This window comes from Perca flavescens, chromosome 4, assembly GCF_004354835.1.
Source record: "Perca flavescens isolate YP-PL-M2 chromosome 4, PFLA_1.0, whole genome shotgun sequence".
Taxonomy (NCBI): domain Eukaryota; kingdom Metazoa; phylum Chordata; class Actinopteri; order Perciformes; family Percidae; genus Perca; species Perca flavescens.
The window spans coordinates 34,904,570-34,923,258 of NC_041334.1; the positions used below are offsets into that span (position 1 = coordinate 34,904,570).

The 18,689-nt window shown below is 39.9% G+C and overlaps 2 protein-coding genes across 6 annotated transcripts; both read left to right on the plus strand.

Annotated features, from left to right (window-relative positions):
* The first annotated feature begins 470 nt into the window (after positions 1 to 470).
* On the plus strand, positions 471 to 10,792 carry LOC114554203 (SRSF protein kinase 2). 5 transcript variants are annotated; one of them, XM_028575879.1, is made up of 16 exons: positions 491 to 581; positions 729 to 867; positions 2,416 to 2,687; positions 2,769 to 2,877; positions 2,995 to 3,082; positions 3,657 to 3,744; positions 4,020 to 4,126; positions 4,276 to 4,441; positions 4,615 to 4,640; positions 4,760 to 4,816; positions 6,804 to 7,149; positions 7,374 to 7,471; positions 9,683 to 9,790; positions 9,912 to 9,981; positions 10,062 to 10,154; positions 10,268 to 10,792. In XM_028575879.1, exons 3-16 carry the CDS (start codon positions 2,489 to 2,491, stop codon positions 10,450 to 10,452), a joined length of 1,740 nt encoding a protein of 579 aa, XP_028431680.1. In that variant the 5' UTR covers positions 491 to 581; positions 729 to 867; positions 2,416 to 2,488; the 3' UTR covers positions 10,453 to 10,792. The 5 variants fall into 5 exon arrangements, with proteins under 5 accessions (XP_028431682.1, XP_028431680.1, XP_028431685.1 ...); XM_028575884.1 differs by having other exon boundaries at positions 2,553 to 2,687; XM_028575881.1 differs by lacking the exon at positions 729 to 867 and having other exon boundaries at positions 471 to 581; positions 2,553 to 2,687.
* A 77-nt stretch (positions 10,793 to 10,869) lies between these two features.
* Positions 10,870 to 17,388, plus strand: comtb (catechol-O-methyltransferase b). The gene is made up of 6 exons (XM_028575885.1): positions 10,870 to 11,437; positions 12,610 to 12,781; positions 16,350 to 16,467; positions 16,567 to 16,760; positions 16,846 to 16,977; positions 17,063 to 17,388. Coding segments are annotated over exons 1-6 (798 nt in total). The 5' UTR covers positions 10,870 to 11,435; the 3' UTR covers positions 17,243 to 17,388.
* The last annotated feature ends 1,301 nt before the right edge of the window (positions 17,389 to 18,689 follow it).

Genomic DNA, 18,689 nt, shown 5'->3' on the forward strand with positions numbered 1-18,689 from the left:
AGCTCTATTGTAGTCCAGACTTTACTTCTGTGACGAACATGTGTCACTTTGTAACACACGTTATAATGCTCGCCTAGCTGCTAGCGTGGCACGCCCTCATACTCTGCTTCTGACTGGCTAGCAGTCCTTACCTAGGTACTGCGCATGCTGTTTGTCTCCCAAACAAAGATGGTACAGAAGTGAGATGTCTCACTCTCTGTAGCTAAAACGGAGTGCTCAACACACAGGGTGAAAAGAGGAGCTGCAGCAATGTGCAGTACAACAAAAATATGGTGTTCTTTGAAAATGAAACTATGTAAACCTATTCTGATATAACCTCTAAATTTACAATTATGAACCTGAAAATAAGCATAATATGACCACTTTAAATGTTGTCAGAAACACAGCAGCAGAGCAGCAGCAGCAGCAGCAGCAGCAGCAGCAGTAGCAGAAACAGACAGCTATTCTTGGACCGAGGTGTCTTTTAAGTCATACAGAAAAGTGAGCGAGAGGCAGAGCACGCGGGCTGAGTCCTCGTGCCAACCAGGCTCGTTTTATGTCCTGCGTTACAAATAATAAAACTGGATATATCACACAAAGGGGTAAGTAGGCGCCTCCTCTAATGCTGTTGAGTATTTACTGTGAGGGAAATTCGTACGGCTCTCTGACTTTTTGTACTTCCACGTGTCGTATTAACACTATCAACAATTACTGAACCAGACTAAACTAATAGTGCGTTCCATTTGTAGCCTACTTGGGAAGTCGGAGTTTATTTAGTCCAGAAGAGTCAACTGGACTTCCTGCGTCAACCTTCACAATAAAACGGTTTGGTGGTGCATAGCTCTACGTATGGGTTTGGTGTCGCGGTGGGAGCCAAAAGCAACAGAAGTAAGTTAATAAATGACAGGTATACACAATACATTTAATAATACAAGCCATGTAAACGTAAAATACCTAGCTAACGTCATAAGCAGTGCAGATAAATGTAAAAAGGTTTAGCTAGCGGTGCACCGTAACTGGAAGAGTAAGAAAAGTGTTTAGCTGATGTAGGCTACCGCAAGAGTTTTTCAAGGAAATGTGATTACATACATTCCATTTCACCTTTTCTTTGTATTGTATTTTCTGTAATTTTGTATTGTTTTAATTTTTTACCTTCTTTTTTCTCTGTGTGTATTGAAGTGCCTTTCTTCTTGAGTTTTTTGTTGTTGTCATAATGTTCATAGAAATGAATATATATTTTTTTATGTTTTCCAAGTACATGCCGAATCGTTCAAAGACTGTTTGTATAGCATAGGCTATTTGTGAAAGTGTGGAAATAAAGTAAAAAAAAAATTTAAATAAAAAAGGGAACTGGAAGAGTAAAAACAAAGCTAGCAGTGAGCTTACATTATTGTTCATTAGGTTCAATTGAACTCACCTGTGTGAAAAGGTTACCAATATTTACCAAGATTTTTTTTTCTTTCATCCAATAGTTTTGTTTCCAAAATGTAAACTCTAAATGTTTAAAGTGCTCATATTATGCTCATTTTCAGGTTCATAATTGATAATAAAGAGGTTATACCAGAATAGGTTTACATGGTTTAATTTAAAAAAATCACCATATAATTTGTTGTAGTACACATTGCTGCAGCCCCTCTTTTCACCCTGTGTGTTGAGCTCTCTGGAGTGAGGCATCACAGTTCTGTTCAATCTTTGTTGGGAGTTGCACGTGCTCAATAGCTAGGTAAGGACTACTAGCCATTAAGAAGCAGAGTATGAGGGAGTGCCACGCTAGCAGCTAGGCGAGCATTATAACGTGTGTTACAAAGTGACCACGTTTGTCTCTGAAGTAAAGGCTGGACTACAATAGAGCCGTTTGGAGCAGTTTGTGAACAGTGTTTTCTGTTGGAGATGGTAAGTCCCTTTGGGGTGGACTTTGGGCTTTTTGACTTTGTAAACCTATTACATGCACAAAAAAAAAAAAAATCTATATATATATATATATATATATATATATACACATTTTTTTTGTCACTTTAATTGCACCAATTACCACTTATTGAGTACAGTGATAGATGTGTATTTTACTTACTTTACTGTCTTAACAAAATAATTGCACTAACCAGATCCCTTGAAAGAACATGAATTGAATTGAATTGAATTGCCAGCCGTTCATGTTTACAACTGTGGCGGCCACACTGTAGTCCATGCAATATCAGGAAGAGTCCAGTTGCAGCTGTGTCAGTGTCAGAAGCTATTTACGTTGACATACCATTCATCCAGCTAAAAATAAACGCACACATCTCCAGCCTCTTTGAAATGTCATTGCAAACAACCTCCTGTAATCAGTGACTAAAAGCACAAACTAGCTGCCAGAGACAGCAGCTAGTGAAGTTTCACAGATGTAAGCATGATTGAAAAGCCCCTTCCAAGCATGCAAACGCCTTTTTGTTGCAGCTTTCCTTCTGAGTGCTCCAGTCATTTGGGCCCAACTTCAGCTGTGCTCGAATTCTTCAGGCTCCAGTTAAACATGTCATCTTCATATGCTGCTGCCATATCAGCCCTTCTTTCAGCCAGCTCTTCCAATCCACCAGCAGGAAGTCCTAAACCTTCCCCCCCGCCCAGCAAGCCTGCCCCCTCCGCTCCAGCTGTACAGATGCATCGTCATTCACCTGAGCCTCTGGGATCCTACGATGAGCAACAGGAGAATCCTGCAGACTATGGCATTGGTAGGCAGCACTCCAACACCAAACTCCAACACACTGGTTGAGATATTTATTTTTTGATGAGGGTGGTACATTGTGTTGCAGGCGGTTACTACCCTGTAGAGATTGAAGAGATTTTCGTTGACCGTTACCAAGTGGTTAAAAAGTTGGGATGGGGTCACTTCTCTACTGTATGGCTCTGCTGGGATATGGTGTAAGTACAGGTTTGACCTATTGACTTTTCACATATAAAATGATAGGATTATCTGTATTATTATGCTATTAGATTTAAACATAATAGTAACTAACTGCCATAATTGTTTGCATGCAGGAAGGGGCGTTTTGTGGCTCTGAAGGTTGTGAAGAGTGCTCAAACATTCACAGAGACGGCACTGGATGAGATCAAACTTCTGAAATGTGTCAGTGTTACCGCAATTCTTTTGTTTAAGATGTATACTTAAGAGTGTTTTATTAGTAATATTAGAGTACTCTTACAATGCGCAAGTATTAGATCAAGCTAGAATGTTTGAGTGTCTGATCAACACAAAAATACTGTCCCCTCTGTGGTGGTTGTGGAGCAGGAAGATTCACTAATAAGTGAGACAGATAATGGTGACATAACATGCAATTTCTGATGTAATTTCAAGATTTCTAATAAGAGACACGTTTGATTTTGAAAGAAGTGTATCATGGGGAGAAGATGATCAGAAACTGATAGTTTTGTTAGAGATGAGGGGGGAAATAATGCACTATATACACTGTGTGTGTGTGTGTGTGTGTGTGTGTGTGTGTGTGTGTGTGTGTGTGTGTGTGTGTGTGTGTGTGTGTGAAAGAGAGAGAGAAAGGATGGAGTACACATCGCACCAATACGACACCACCAGCATCTTACGCTGTGGCTTTAACCATGATCTTTTATTTGAAATAGTTGGTGTGTTATTGAATTTTATAGATTCTTTATCATTTTGTTGATATTGTACTCTATATGACCATCAGGTAAGGGACAGTGACCCCAAAGATCCAAAACGTGAGAAAATTGTGCACCTCACTGATGACTTCAGGATCACTGGAGTGAATGGAGAGCGTATCCTTTATAATGTCCCAACGTAATCACCTACTCTGTAACTGGCAGTGCAGGTATGGCTTTTCTCTCAGCTATAGTTCTTAAATTATGCTGTTTACAAATATGCCTACACACGGACAAACAGGTGCTACCATTACAACATCCTTATATCATAGTGATAGGACTGTAAGGAGAAAAGATTGTGTCAATGTGTTTTCGCCTTCTCCACATATACACAAGAAACTCTAAATACCCAAGCTGTACAGTATGAAACACGGTCCTTAATTGGTCACCAGATGTGTGCATGGTTCTGGAGGTGCTGGGCCACCAGTTGCTGAGGTGGATCATCAAATCCAACTACACTGGCCTCCCCCTACCCTGCGTTAAGAGCATCCTCAGACAGGTGCTGTGCAACCCTTTATTCCATCTGAAAGCATCCTCCCTCTCTTTACCCACTGACTGAGCTCTTTTTTGAACAGATTATCTCCTATTTTTGCTTCTCACTGACATGCGGTGCAGTGACAGTGACTGTATTTCCATTACTCATCACAGGTTCTGCAGGGTTTAGATTACTTGCACAGTAAATGCAAGATTATCCACACAGACATCAAGCCAGAAAACATCCTCCTGAGAGTGGATGAGGTTTACATTCAGAACCTGGCGGCCAACACCAAGTTGTGGCAGCTGCCAGTGTCCTCTGCTTTCACCAGCTCCACAGGTTAGTGATGCTGCATTAGCAATCACATGTATGTCCAACTTTTATTATAAATGAATATCTGGAATCTACGAGTACCAGGCTGATGGAGGTGTTCTTGATTGCAATGCAAGAAAAAATAATTTATTTCACATTCTGTGGCTCTTTTCGCTGCTGATGTTTTCGCTTCCTGCCAGTGAACAGAAGCTCCAGAGAAAAACAGGTGTGCAACCTGAAATCTATTCTTCTGTACATACTCTTTCATTTCATTCATTATATTAGGATGGTTGTGTTTTGTTAAAATTACATTATGTCGTCCTCGTTTCTGCTATGACTCCCAAGAGTTTGTCCAACTTGTTGGGGAAGCTGACTGGGGTTTTCCACACTCTTGGGGAGTGGGTAAGATGGATGTTCTGTTTTGCTTTTGCACTTGAGCCTCTTAACTGCATCTTGACAACATCTAAATCCTGTAACTCAAAATAATTAAAAGGCAGGGCATCGGACATGTTCTCCACTAACCATGTCAGATTACTGTCCTTTACGATTGGGATTTCTGTTGATTCCGATTGATATAATTGCAACTGTGATGCTCAAGAAGTGTACTTAAATAGTTCCTGATTATAATTTGCATGGTGACAGGTGAGTTGAATTTCTGCTCTAACTCAAACCAGCTTGCTCTGTAGCTCAAAGGGATGGGACAAGTGTGGAGGGGGTTGCTTGTTGTAGGCTTCTGTAAGAGGACACAACTGCAGATTTTGATGTCCTTCCAACAACCGCTGTTGTGGTTTCAAAATAGGTTGTTGTTAGCAACTTACTGTTTTACAACATGTAAAGTAACAGCTTCACAATTTATTCTTGAGATATTAATACATGTATTTCATGTAAAGCTCTACAGGCTTATATTAACTACAGACGATATAAATAAAAAAAAAAACACCTATGGGGGAAAAAAAAACCTGAAAATGTGGTGACGGAATGCATGGCTCAAATATGAAAAGATTTCAGGATTACACTAGGCTCGTTTGAGATGAACTGCGCCTCGCCTGTAAAGTGGACGAGAGCAGGCGGCAGCAGCCTTCAGGCTGAACAGGAAGTGACAGAAACACTGTGGTCCGATTTAATAAAATGTTATCAGACACATATATCAGCTTGTACACAGTCTCCAGTTGTTTTTATTATGACAGAGTAGCTGTCAAAATGCTCTACATGCAATCTGTTGCTGGTTTTAATAAACACACACTCTAAATCAGTGGTTCCCAACCTTTTTTCCTTGGCGCCCCCCCTACTCATGTCTAAGAAAAACTCTCGAGATAGAGCCTTACTTTCTTTTTTGAACCAGAGGAGTTATCAGCACTTTTACGTTACTTCACCGTGTTTCATTCATAAAATAGTGATGCCGTGGAGGCAGGAAAAACAAGGATGATAGCAGCTAGCAGCTGACCTGATGACAGCAAGGGTCCCAGGTTAAGAGGTCCTGGAAGTTTGGCCTACTAAGTAGCCTGCCTACAATTTTAAGTGAGAACAAAAATGTATAGTTTTTATACAGACTTTTGTACACATTATATGTGTATTATAATTTGTTTAACGTGCAAATATTTTTTTTTTTTACCTCAACCTCAAACCAGATAAAGACTTGTGCACCCCCTGTGATCATTGCCGCCCCCCTAAGGGGTGCCCGGACCCCAGGTTGGGAATCACTGCTATACGGATTTAGTCTCTCTGACTTCTAAACATCACTATCAGCCACACAACATGTGGTTTGTACAGAATAAGCCTTTAAATCAGACAAATCGCAGTTAAAATCCCTCCAATTCAAAATCAATAAAAAGTTTATATAAAACGTCATCATGTTGAGTCGATTCTGAACCAATCAGCTGTTAGATCAGCTGAGAGGCTGGCGTTTCCCAGCATGCCCTGGGTCCACCTAGGTCTTGCGGTCAGTGGAGAGCAACTGCGGCGCCTGGCTCTAAAAACTGCGGCCGCCTTGATCTCGTGAGATTATAGTTGCCCACGTGTGCATGACGTCAGAGCAAGTCGGGATCAAGTCGTACACAAATCTAACCGGCATGCATTGGGCGGCGATTGCTGGTGATCGATTCTGCGCAGATCTGGATCATCTCGAACGAGCCTACTGTATTAGATGTGTTGATAAAAGAAGTTGATAAAAGGTCATAGAATACTTCTTTAGTATGTGAATGCTATGTTGAGGGATTTTATAGCTACCATTAGGCACCAAAGTCAAACATTTTTAAATACCACATATAGTGGCTTTCATTTGCATGATTTGCTTTACTTCCGAAACAGGCATTCATTTGTGATAATTCATTCAACAATTTATTCACTGTTTTACTCAATGCTCACCTCTGATTGTTTCCCACATTTGCAGTCCAGCAAGGTCTCCACGAGCCCCATCAAACGACTGACAAGAAAAGACAGGAGTCGACGAGGACAGGAGAGTGCATCTAACTACAGTCAAAAAGACAAACTTCATGTGTCGTTCTCTGATGTCGATGCTCCTCCTAGCACCCGTAGCTCCACCTGTCACTCTAAGTTCACAGGTCCTAACCTCACGTTAAGGAGGCAGACACTGCTATTGGAGGACGGACTGGGCTCGGCTCCACACAGCCAGAGGGACTCCATCTGCTCCTGGCCAGACCTCAATACAGACGCTCCTGTCTCTGGTTCTAGATCAGTGTTATCACATCCGACATCTTCACCATCCTCTCACCGTAGTCAGTCTCAAGACCTTTGTGTTTTTTTTGTCAGCATTTTGTTCCTCTTCCTGTGGAAACTTAAAGTTTACAGTTTGGCACAAAACTGTACTTTTGTTAGTGTGTTTACCTGAGCTAATATTTACATAGCATTGTCATATAGATTGCCTAGCATCATCCGTACACTCAAAGTCTAGCCTGGTCTGATTTACTTAGCCATCACATTATCTTATATTATTTTATAGGTATCAGTGACTCAGGTGTACTTCTGGACCTACTGAATCCCCAGAATGCTGATAAAATCCTCATCAAGATTGCTGACCTGGGCAATGCCTGCTGGGTGGTGAGTGACTATTTAACAAGCAAACTAGACCTGAAAACCTACAAAATTATCGTATTCATCTTCACACTCAAATGATGTCAGTAAGTGCATACCTCCTCGCTAGCTTCATAATAGAGCATTGACTAAATAAATAATATTTATTCATCAAAATACACATTTACACAAGATTTTGGAGAATACCCGAATCCCGCATCAGACTCTTGAGTTATATTGGTTAATATTTATCAACAGACCACAAATTAACTGAACATATATTCAGGTTTATCAAAATATGTCTATGTACCAAATTAAATGAAAATTTGATGAAATTTGTTGAGTGGTAAAAAAAAAGTGGTAAAATATAAAAATAAGAACATAAACACGAATAAAATAAAAATCTGTTCAGCAAGAAGTAGGTGGGGCCATCCTGAATTATAAGTCTTAAATCAAGAACAACAGTTATTTTGTCTTTTACACCTCACAGTTATTGGAGCTATGAAGCAAATTGTGAGATGGTTTATGAATGGCCACTGTCAGGCAAGTGAGTGAAATCTAGGCAGACAGGAACAGTTCAGTGGTTTAAAATAAAAAAAGTGAAGCTACATAAGCTTACTGGCATGGGTAGCAAGTAGGGAAAAGATACAGGCATGCAGGTACAGATGAGTGTTTAGTTACAGGTGGCTGGATAGCAAGGCAGGAAGCAACATTGACAATCTGGCGGGGAATGGGTGAAAATAGACCGGTAAATACACTGCAGGGGGCTGGGGCAGTGGGAATGTGGCTGAAGGGATGGACAGAGCAGAATAAGCATAACAGGACTGAGGCAGCCGTTATGACAGCCTCATGTCTAGCTTATAAAACACTTCCAACCCATCGTTTTTATAAAACCAAATGTGACAAGTGTTTTCTGTAGAGCACAGTAGCTATATTTACCATGCCCTCCAGTAAATAAACACAGCTGCCAGTCTTGTCTCACTGGAAACACCAGTGAGACAAGACTGTATGGGCTGATTTGAAATGTAGCTTGAGAGAGACATACAGTATTATCTTGTGTAGTTCAGAACTATCCGGTGGTGGTTATGCTTCTCATTTTATATGGCAGAGAAATTGACAACAATGTTATTTTCTCTGGTGACATTTCCCTTTTTAAAAAACATGTTTAGCCATGCTAGCGGCGTGGCTTTAGGGATGGCAATGTCCAACACTATGGTCCAGACAGAAGTATCTGATAACTATTGGATGCATTTCCATGGAATTGTGTACAACATTCAGGGTTCCCAGAGGAGAAATCCTACTAACTTTGGTGATCCCCTGACTTTTCCGCTAGCACCAGGAGTTTTGCATTAGTGGTTTTTAGTGAAATATCTCAACAATTATTGGATACATTTAGTACTTTGAAAGTGTAGTGAACGTCATGTGTTAAAAAAGTTATATTTGTATAATTTAGTTTGCTAACATTAGATATGTACATGGCTAAAAGCCATACTATACTAGCATTATGAAAATTAGTTAGTTAGTTAGTTGACATTAGTTTATCTGTGTTGCCAGATCTCACAAGAGTTTGTTCCTCAGACAGAAACAGGTCTAAAACAAAGTTATTTTTGTTCTGATGATCTGTCTGAAAAATGCCATTTTAGTGTCCGAATGTTCTGGAGATTTGTGGCTTGTGAAAAATGGGTCAGTATTGACTTTGGTGACTATGGGGCAAAAGAATCGGTCATAATCTGTGTTTACGTTCACTCCCATTGAATCAATACACTCAGGACCTGCCACTAGTCTCCTAAAAAGGCGTGGCAGTCGAGAAACCCATGTGACACAGATACAGGAAGGTACTCTGAGTTGGTACTTCTACACTCTTTGGTCTCGGTTCTAAACCGTCTCTGGTACAGCCTTACAGAGCTGCTAGCATGGCTGTAGATTCTCAGTTTTGCTATGAGACAAATGTTTTCAGTTTTGTCATTAAAGGCACATTTTAATAACATTTTACAATGACATATAATACTAATTGATAGAATGTTGTATACCAACATAATTATAACAATAAGGATAAGCATATGCACATAATTAAGAGAAAAAGTCTTTAATTTCATGTAGAAAGTTAAACAAGTTGTAGTTAATTTGTGCTGAGCTAAAGAGGAATAAACTTTTTGTGGCACTTTGTTAATAGTCATAGATGCAGGTAATTTACTTTGTAATAGTGGAACATTAAAATCTCATTTCTCTTGTCGTCAGCACAAACACTTCACTGAAGACATCCAGACATGTCAGTACCGCTCTGTGGAGGTTCTAATCGGTGCCGACTACGACACACCAGCTGACATCTGGAGCACCGCCTGCATGGTGAGCCGATTGTGTTTTTGAAATTTGCATTTTTCATCTCTCTTTTTTCTTGATTCATTCCAGCATCGCCTTTTTTATATGTGTAGCATCCATATTCTTTATTCCTCTGTGCGTTCTGTAGGCTTTTGAGCTGGCCACAGGGGACTATTTGTTCGATCCCCAATCAGGAGCCACTTTCTCCCGAGAGGAAGGTTTGTTCTTCACTGCGTCTCTTTTGTCCTTGATTAAACTGAATGTGCTTTATATTACAATGTGCTCCGTTTTTTCTCAGATCACATTGCCCACATCATTGAGCTGCTGGGATCCCTTCCATCCCAGTTTGCCCTGTCAGGAAGAAATTCCAAACGATACTTCAACCGTAAAGGTAAAATACACAAAATTATTACAAATACAGTAATTTAGAAATGCTTATTTGTTCATTATACTGCCAAATGACCTGCATCTGATATCCATCAGTCTACTTCATACCCTGTGCAGGACAACTGCGACACATCTCAAAGCTGAAGCCATGGAGCTTGTTTGAGATCCTACTGGATAAGTATGAGTGGCGGCGGGAGGAAGCCGTGCAGTTCAGCTCATTCCTCCTGACCATGTTGGAGCTGGTGCCAGAGGAAAGAGCCACAGCTGCCCAGTGTCTGCAGCACCCCTGGCTCACCTCCTAGATGTACCAGTTCTGTCTTATTCATAGCCCAGTGGACTAGCTCTCTGTTCCGGAACAGGCTGGCACACATTGCACTGGACACGGGAATCGGACAGCTGTGGGATATACAGCAGTAGTCTGATGCTGGCATCAATAAGCACATATTTCATAGACCTTTATTAGCCTAAATAACAGCCTTTACCCAGTTGGGTTGCTTGGTCTTTAAATGTGTTTTAATGGCAGTCACATCTAATTCAGGCATAGCAATGACCAAAGAGAAGTATTGTCTTACTGAAAAACTGCCTTGATACATGAATATAAAGTTCCTGAATTTTAATAAAGATTACTTTTATTCTCCAGTAGTTATTTGTAAGTTTAAGTACTGAAAAGGTAATGGTGAACCAGTCTGAAGTGTGAGATGAATTTATTCAGACAGCGTCTCAGACATGTCAACTTGAAGCAGTACTCTAATGACTATATGTTGTATTATAAAAAAAAACTGCATTATGTAATAGTAACCACATTTTAGGTGCTTTGGGAGAAAAGGGTGGACATGTTATCCTAATGGAACTGATACATGTATACAACAGCATCGTATACAATGCCAAAACTACGTGTTTTCTGTCATTTTTAAACATCTGACATTGTGAATTAGTATTTGCAACAGCACTCAAAGGGAAACCAAAGAAATCATTAAATGCCAAGCAGGGATTACCCCTGTGTGTGTGTGTGTGTGTGTGTGTGTGTGTGTGTGTGTGTGTGCGTGCGTGCGTGCGTGCGGCGCTGTGTGTTTGTCTGTGGCTGTGTGGAGATTGGGTCTGTTGTGCATTCCTTGTATTGCATGTTCACATTCAGCTAAGCTCTGAGAGGGGGATGGAAGGAACAGGAGGGAGGAGTTAGTGTCATATAAATGCAGGCATGTGTCCGCCTGCTAGAAAACTCATAGATTTTCCTCTAGCAGCGAGAGGAGGTGAGAAGTTGACAGGGAGTGCCACCTGACCACACATGTAAGTCTAATTTTCTGTTGGATTTTCATGAGAAACCCTTTTAGAATGCATGAGTTGTTTTTTATGCCCTACACGTGTTTTTTCTGTGTTGCGCAAGGGAGACCATTGCTCAATCTGGCTTTAGTTCCTGTTATGGACTTGTATAAGTATTGCAAAATGGAAAAATTAGATTTAGTGTCAAACTGACATTGCTGGTGATACTTTTCAGTCATGCCATTTCCACAATACATAATACAATGTGTCTGTATCTCTATTTAATGAACATGTTTTGGATATGTTAATAACCTTTATATTCTTGTTTACCTTCCTATTATTTTTTTTTTGAAAACTTTTTCTGATGTTATTTGCATAGAGATTGAATTTGTTAGATATTATGCACAGCATGTAACTTGGTATTGTGCAAAGTTCTCTCTACATAATGATAAAGGATGAAAGTGTGTGTTTACCAAGCCCTCCAGGCTTCTGCTTTTCTGTTTCTGAATCAACTGGTTTTGTCTATGTTAGAAGGAAGCCAAAGTAAATGTTAAAGTCCCAGCGCTCTGCCTTTTGTGACACAGATCTTAACCCTCAGCCAGTTGCCATGCAACTCAAACTCCAAATCAAAAGGAATTACCTCAACCACCGCTGGTCTTTCACAGTTGCATTATTAGTGCAAGGTTGATGCCGTTTCCAACCATGCTCTTTACTGCTTGCCAGAGAAGGAGCCCTTGTTTAGGATTCTGGCTGTGTTTTTCGCCTCCTTTTTGCTCTGTTCTACCCAATTCATCCATGCTTGAGATAGCTGTACTAATTTGTTCTATGCGCAGTAGAAAAGCTGCACACAAAGGACTGTGTGTTTACCCGTGCTTATTGCAGTTGATATTAAATGATATCCTACATCACCACATTGAGATGTGTGTGGGTGTGCAGCTTGGACCTGGCAGCAGCAGCAGCTGGTAATGAAAACAGGAGCAGTAACAGTATACTGCATAGTAAACACCCATCTCATTAGCCCTGCACAAAGGGACAGGTAGAGTGAGGAGATATATCAGAGCTTTCATTTATCTCATGCAAATGTGTTGTTCTTGCACTGTGTGTCTGTGGTTCATTTATAACAGCCTCCTCTCATAATGCAGCATATACACCATATATCCATGCAAAAATGATGTTTACGCTTTCTGTCTTGGTTGCAGGATGTGGCTGATTGTTCTTTACAGTTGCACCGGTGGAGCAGCTCTTTTGTATGCTTTGTACAGATGGGTGATTCCTGCTGCTGTGCAGTATCATGGAGGATTGGCGCTGATCTGGCATGATGTCATTGTGGAGCGGATGCTGGACACTCTGACCCAGTCCACACGTCCTCAGGTGTGCTTTCAATAAACAGTATTCAGCTCTTACAAGAGCAGCAAAACACTCATGACCGGATTGAAGTGGAAGAGTCTGAGATATTTGGTAATGATGAGATTTAGGCTGAAAAATAGAAGAAAAAAAAAGAGGAGTGGACGGACACACACACACACACATACAGTCCTGAAATTAGTAAAAGTGCTCTTAGGAGTTTGTCCAGTGAACCTGAATCTGTTAACAGTTAGAAATGAGAGTTGAAGTTTGGCAAGTACTGTTGTTTGGTTAATAGGTAAAAGCTCCCCTCACTACATAATCCAAATACACTTAACATCTTGGCAGATGTTCTCACTTTTAAAGTCTGTGCATGTGGACCCTGTCTAAAGTTAAAATGACTTCAATGTCAGAGGGCAACACTAAAATAATTAGTTACACTTTACTTGAAGGTATCTACATAAGCGTGACATGACACTGTCATGAATGTGTCATAAACATTTATGACATAACGCTTGTGTCATTCGGTTTTTCTCATGACAAGTTATGGTTAGGGTTAGAGTTAGGGTTAGGGTTCATGTGTCATGACTGTGTCATGACAGTGTCATGTGACTCTTATGTAGATACCTTCATGTAAAGTGTTACCAGATAATTTAACTGAGAGAACGGATTGGCGTATAAAGTGGAGTTTTATACACACCTCAAAATAGATGAACAATGCACTACTGCAGTAATCCTTATGAGTACTTCAGTGACCAATGTGTATATATATATAGGCAAGTGACATCCTGCATATCACTGTTTTGCTGAAAGGCCAAATTATCAGTAACATTAAAGTTAAACAGCACGCTCAAAATGACAATGCTAACATGTTGATGTTCAGCCGGATCTCCAGAGTCGGTGGACTTCATTCTCTGTTGACCATTAATTTACAAAATGTCATGGCAATTCATCCAATAGCGGTGAACTGACTGTGTTGAATGATGAAAATGAATTATTTTTTTTTTCTTCTAGATACTGTATACATTTTCTGAAAACTTGATTTGGCTTTTTTTTTTTTTTTTTATCACGGCCCTGTTGTTGCATATTGATGACATTGTTGATCTTCATTCCATTTTCACACAGTGCAAAAATCCCAATCAGACCTTTTTTAAAAAGAAAATCCAGGTTCACTAAGCTTTTAAGAAAACAAGTCTGGTGCAAGTCAGGAATAAATTGAACCTGAAACAATAGATCTTTCACTGGTGCGACTAATACCATTCATTATAGCTGCATTGTATTTAGGTGTTCCACTTCTCTACTACTGTACATGCTGGTTCACTGGAACACTTTACTGTAACAGAGCCATTGTTAATGTTATTAAGCGCTTCTCCTGCAATGACAAGCTAAAATCCTTTCATCCAATTATCATTAACACTGGCTGCTGAAGTAGCTCATCAAAAACCTGCTGTTAAATTTAGCATTTTACATCTGTTTATATATGTTAACATTACAACACAATAGATATAATTTGTCTTATACACATAGTATAACAAAATACTGACAGCATATATATATATATATAAAAGTAAAGTAGTATAATAAAGTAGACACTAAGGAAAGGAGAACAAGATTAGAAATATAGATTATGACACAGACAATAAACAAGATGCTTGTGTAATTCCACACTTGTTTATTGTTTGCTGAGAAGAGCTCCTTTGTGCTGATTAATAAGGGCTGATGCTTCTTCATCTGTCCCTATTGAAAGCAAAAACAATACAAAAAGCTTTAGGCCACATCACATGTTCCTAATGTGGCTTAGTAAATGAACAGACAATTACAGCAGAAAACTTACAAACCTTAAAGGTGCTCTAAGCGATGTTGGGTGACGTTACTTCTTGTTGACATTCAAAATATCTTCAAACAAAACGGAGACTAGCTCGCTCCTCCCTCCTCCTCATCCAGGCCATGTTGATCTTGCCTTGTAGTACAGGCCTCAGGTTGGACCACTTTGTTTATGTTGGCGTGTGTGGACCCTAGGCTGTGTACAGAGACCGCGTTTTTTTCCAGTGTGATCAGGGGATAGTGAGGAGATGTTTGCTGTATGTGACAAAAAATGTTGTAGCCTAAAAAAACGCGTGACATCGCTTAGAGCACCTTTAACTTTACATTTTATGCTTACATTTGTTAGCAGGGTTGCTTGCAGGCGACCTCCAGAAGCAAACATTTTGACGTCTGTACCATACAGTTTGATGAAATGGTTTTCTGTTTTTGGATTTCTTAGTGTAAGGCACGATGGTCACAGGTCAGAGTTGAGAACTGGAAAGTTGCTGGTTGGAATCCCTGGGTAAATGTGTAAAGGCCTTTTAAAACACTCAATTATGGGGCATACTGTTGTTAAAGGCCCCGCTTATGTTTGTACTGACTGATTAGACCTCTTCTCAGGTTTATACAATCTACAAAGCTGACTTGCAGCAGCCTTTTTTCTAATTTAATGAACTATAACAAAGACATGTTTTCTCATTAGGCTTCCTATATTTTCTTGATGATTGCTATTTAATTCTTCAGTTGATTCCATATTGAAAGAAACAGTGCCACAGATTCATTCAGAAAGGCTTCTGCACCTTTATGGACAAGAAAATTAATTTATGAAGCATGTAAAAATGAATGTAATGCTTTTCAACGCTATTAATGAAATTAAATTTAAAAAAAAGATAATTGGCAGATAATACGGTACGATACAACTTTATTGTCGGTTTACACTGAAATTCATTTTGCGTAAAATAATGCAAAAAAATACAAAAATACACATAAAGTTAGACAACAATTACACATAGAGTACAAAGATGAAAACACATAAACAGCCACGACAAAGAAACATGTTTCATGATGTCCTTGGATCCAGATCTTAATTGGCCACACACTGATTTTGGTTTAGCAACAGGATAGTCTGATGTATGAAAGAGTTCTTAAGCCTGTTGTATCTAAATGAAGGGATTCTAAATCGCCTGTTAGAAGGCAAAAGTTGGTATTCAGAGTTTAAAACCTGCATAAAGTCAGAAGAGATGATATCAGCAAGCCTGAGCATTTCCTTTTTGTGGATTGTTTGTAAGGAGTGTGCAGCAGGTTGACCGATAAACTTAGCATAAACTTTGAGTTGACTATATACTTTAGTTTTAAGTTTAGCAGATAGGCTGCTTAGCCAGGCTGTGCTGCGGTACAACATGACACTCTGAATCATTAAAACAAATATTCTGCCAGCTGTTTCCAAATGATCTAAGCCTACGGAGAAAGTAAAGACGCTGCTGTATCTTTTTACAAATGTGCTTTATGTGAGTCCATAATAATAACATTGGGCAGGGTTGCAAAGTGTAACAATGGGCTGTTGCTCCTTAATGATGTCCTGTTGAATCTTCTTGAGAAAATCCCAATTAAAAGAATTTGAAAAACAAGAGGATAGACATCATCAAATGGGGTCTGTTGCTTAATTGTGTGGTCACAACCAAGTTCTTTTATGTAATGAGTGAATAAGTACTGATGGGTTGTTTGTGACACTAAGACATAAAACATTTTTTAAAAACTCTTGTAAAGTGTAGGTTTTTTGTTCTCCCTTTAGCGAATTCTGGCTGCCGTACAGAAAAACGCCACTAGAGGGGACCCTCGCAGCGTGGTTAAAGCTATCGATCATTTCTGCAGAAACAAGGAGTGGGCCATGAATGTGGGGGATGAGAAAGGTAATGAATTCTCACTATTTTGTATGTGTTTCATGTGTAAAATGATTAGGTGACTCAGCTCTCTCTTAATATCATCTATGTTGTTGTTTTTTGCCACAGGGTGTATTCTTGACTCAGTGGTGTCAGAGGTAAACCCAGCCACTGTGTTGGAGCTGGGAACCTACTGTGGCTACTCCACGGTGCGGATTGCCAGCCTGCTTCCACCCAACGCCAAGCTCATCACTCTTGAATTTAACCCAGACTTTGCTGCAATTGCTCGTCAAGTCATCGCTTGGGCAGGATTAGAGGACAAGGTAAAGCCAGGTGTCTCCACACAAACTGAAGAACAATCATTTACATAGTGTGTACAGGTCAGAAGATGGTGTTTCTTCTTCCTAGGTCCAGTTAGTTGAAGGAGCATCTGGTGACTGGATCCCCAAAATGAAGGAGCAGTTTGGAGTGAAAACATTTGATTTGGTTTTCCTGGATCACTGGAAGAATAGTTACCTTCCTGACACAAAATTGATGGAGGCAAGTTTGCTATGGTCATTTTATAGCGATCCAACTCTTGATTTTTCTGCCATGATGCATGATGTTCTTTGCTTTTTTTCGTCAGGAGTGTAGCCTCCTCAGGAAAGGCAGCGTCCTGCTGGCAGACAACGTCATCTGCCCCGGAGCTCCTGAATACCTGGAATTTATCCGGAGCAGCCCACGATACAAGAGCCAGTACTTCAAATCTCACCTGGAGTACACCAAAGTGGAGGATGGCTTGGAGAAGTCTGTCTTCTTAGGGTAGTTTTTAACAAAAAATGTGATGTTTTACACAGGTAGTAAACCTCAGACCTCTGTTGTCTTGGGTTCATTGAACAGACCTAAAATCTGAAGTTTTTTAATATGTCATAGAGAATATTAAATTGAAATTAAAAGTAACCTGTGAAGGAATTTGTGTTGTGTGCCTTATTTTTGTAACACCACATGATGGAAGTGTCAATAGGCCTACTTGATGCACTATGTCTATATTTGTACAGTAGGCGGCAGTAGTGATACTATGTCCAAGCATCTAATTGACAGATTGAAGAGCTGCAAACTGATCCGGGGGCTTCTTTTCCCAGAGCATCAACTCAAATCAATAGTAAATCTAATCTAGCTGCATTCTGTGGTGCAGAAACCTATTCTCTGCTCTGATATTCTCCACCATTGTGCCAGTGTTGACAGGTGTGTGAAGAGAGAGTGTGTGTGTGTGTGTGTGTGTGTGTGTGTTTGTGTGTGTGTTGTGTGTGTGTGTGTGTGTGTGTGTGTGTGTGTGCGTGCGAGAGTATGAATCAAATCGCTGCTCATCTAATCTCTCAAAGTGAGTTCCATCATGCTGGGGGGGGGGGGGTCTGTATTTGGTTCAGCTGTATGAAAAAAAAGAAGAAGTGGGCTAGTCCACCTAGTGCTTTCTTCATAGACGCATGTATGATAATCCCAATCTGTGGCCATTAGTGCACTGAGAGAACGAGCAAGGAGAGTTCAACAAGAGAGAGAGAGAGAGAGAGAGAGAGAGAGAGAGAGAGAGAGAGAGAGAGGAGTGCCTGGACAGAGATGCACACAGAGGAAAAAGAACGAGAGAGAGAGAGCTTTTAAGGGATTTGGCAGTGATTTGTAGAATCTCACCGCTGTAATGTTGTACTTTTCCTCCACTTTTCTGTAATTCTGCAATGATACTGTACCCTGACGCCTCAAAAGTCAGTGTGTTCATATAGTCTTTATAAATCACAACTGCTTCCTTTTTTACACCATTGTTTTTAGTGTTGTGGTTATTTTTGAGAGTGCAGAGCGGCTGTCTGAGATGATAGAGGATTTACTTTTGGTGAGGAGAGCAAAGCCTTGCCTCTAGATAAATAATCACATTTCGGACCATGGATGAAGGCCTGTTTGGAATAGCACATGTGATGGATAAAATCAAGACTGGTCAATGAAGAATGGGCGGGTAAGAAGTTTCTTTACATGAAGAAATGTTTTTGCTTGCAGGTTACCTTAATGGTATTACAACCGCTGTGTGATTTATGCACATTAACATTATGCTCTTATTTTGAGAATCTTTCCCATTACCTAATTTCTATGAATTCAACTTGACAAGCGCACTGCAGAAAAAAAGAAAGATTTGACATGATAAATATGAGTTTAAATATGAATATAAGTATGTAATGCAATTTGAAAGAGCATTGGAACTGTTGTATTTTGATTTAATTTATATTAGA

What these genes read in the sequence shown, in the direction of transcription:
- LOC114554203 (XM_028575879.1), top strand. Translation starts at nt 2,489, where the DNA reads ATGTCATCTTCATATGCTGCTGCCATATCAGCCCTTCTTTCAGCCAGC. An exon ending in TCCTGCAGACTATGGCATTG is followed by an intron (nt 2,688 to 2,768) that starts GTAGGCAGCACT and finishes ATTGTGTTGCAG; the next exon opens with GCGGTTACTACCCTGTAGAG. An exon ending in GAAGCTCCAGAGAAAAACAG is followed by an intron (nt 4,641 to 4,759) that starts GTGTGCAACCTG and finishes ATGACTCCCAAG; the next exon opens with AGTTTGTCCAACTTGTTGGG.
- comtb (XM_028575885.1), top strand. An exon ending in GGGCAGGATTAGAGGACAAG is followed by an intron (nt 16,761 to 16,845) that starts GTAAAGCCAGGT and finishes TCTTCTTCCTAG; the next exon opens with GTCCAGTTAGTTGAAGGAGC. An exon ending in CTGACACAAAATTGATGGAG is followed by an intron (nt 16,978 to 17,062) that starts GCAAGTTTGCTA and finishes TTTTTTCGTCAG; the next exon opens with GAGTGTAGCCTCCTCAGGAA.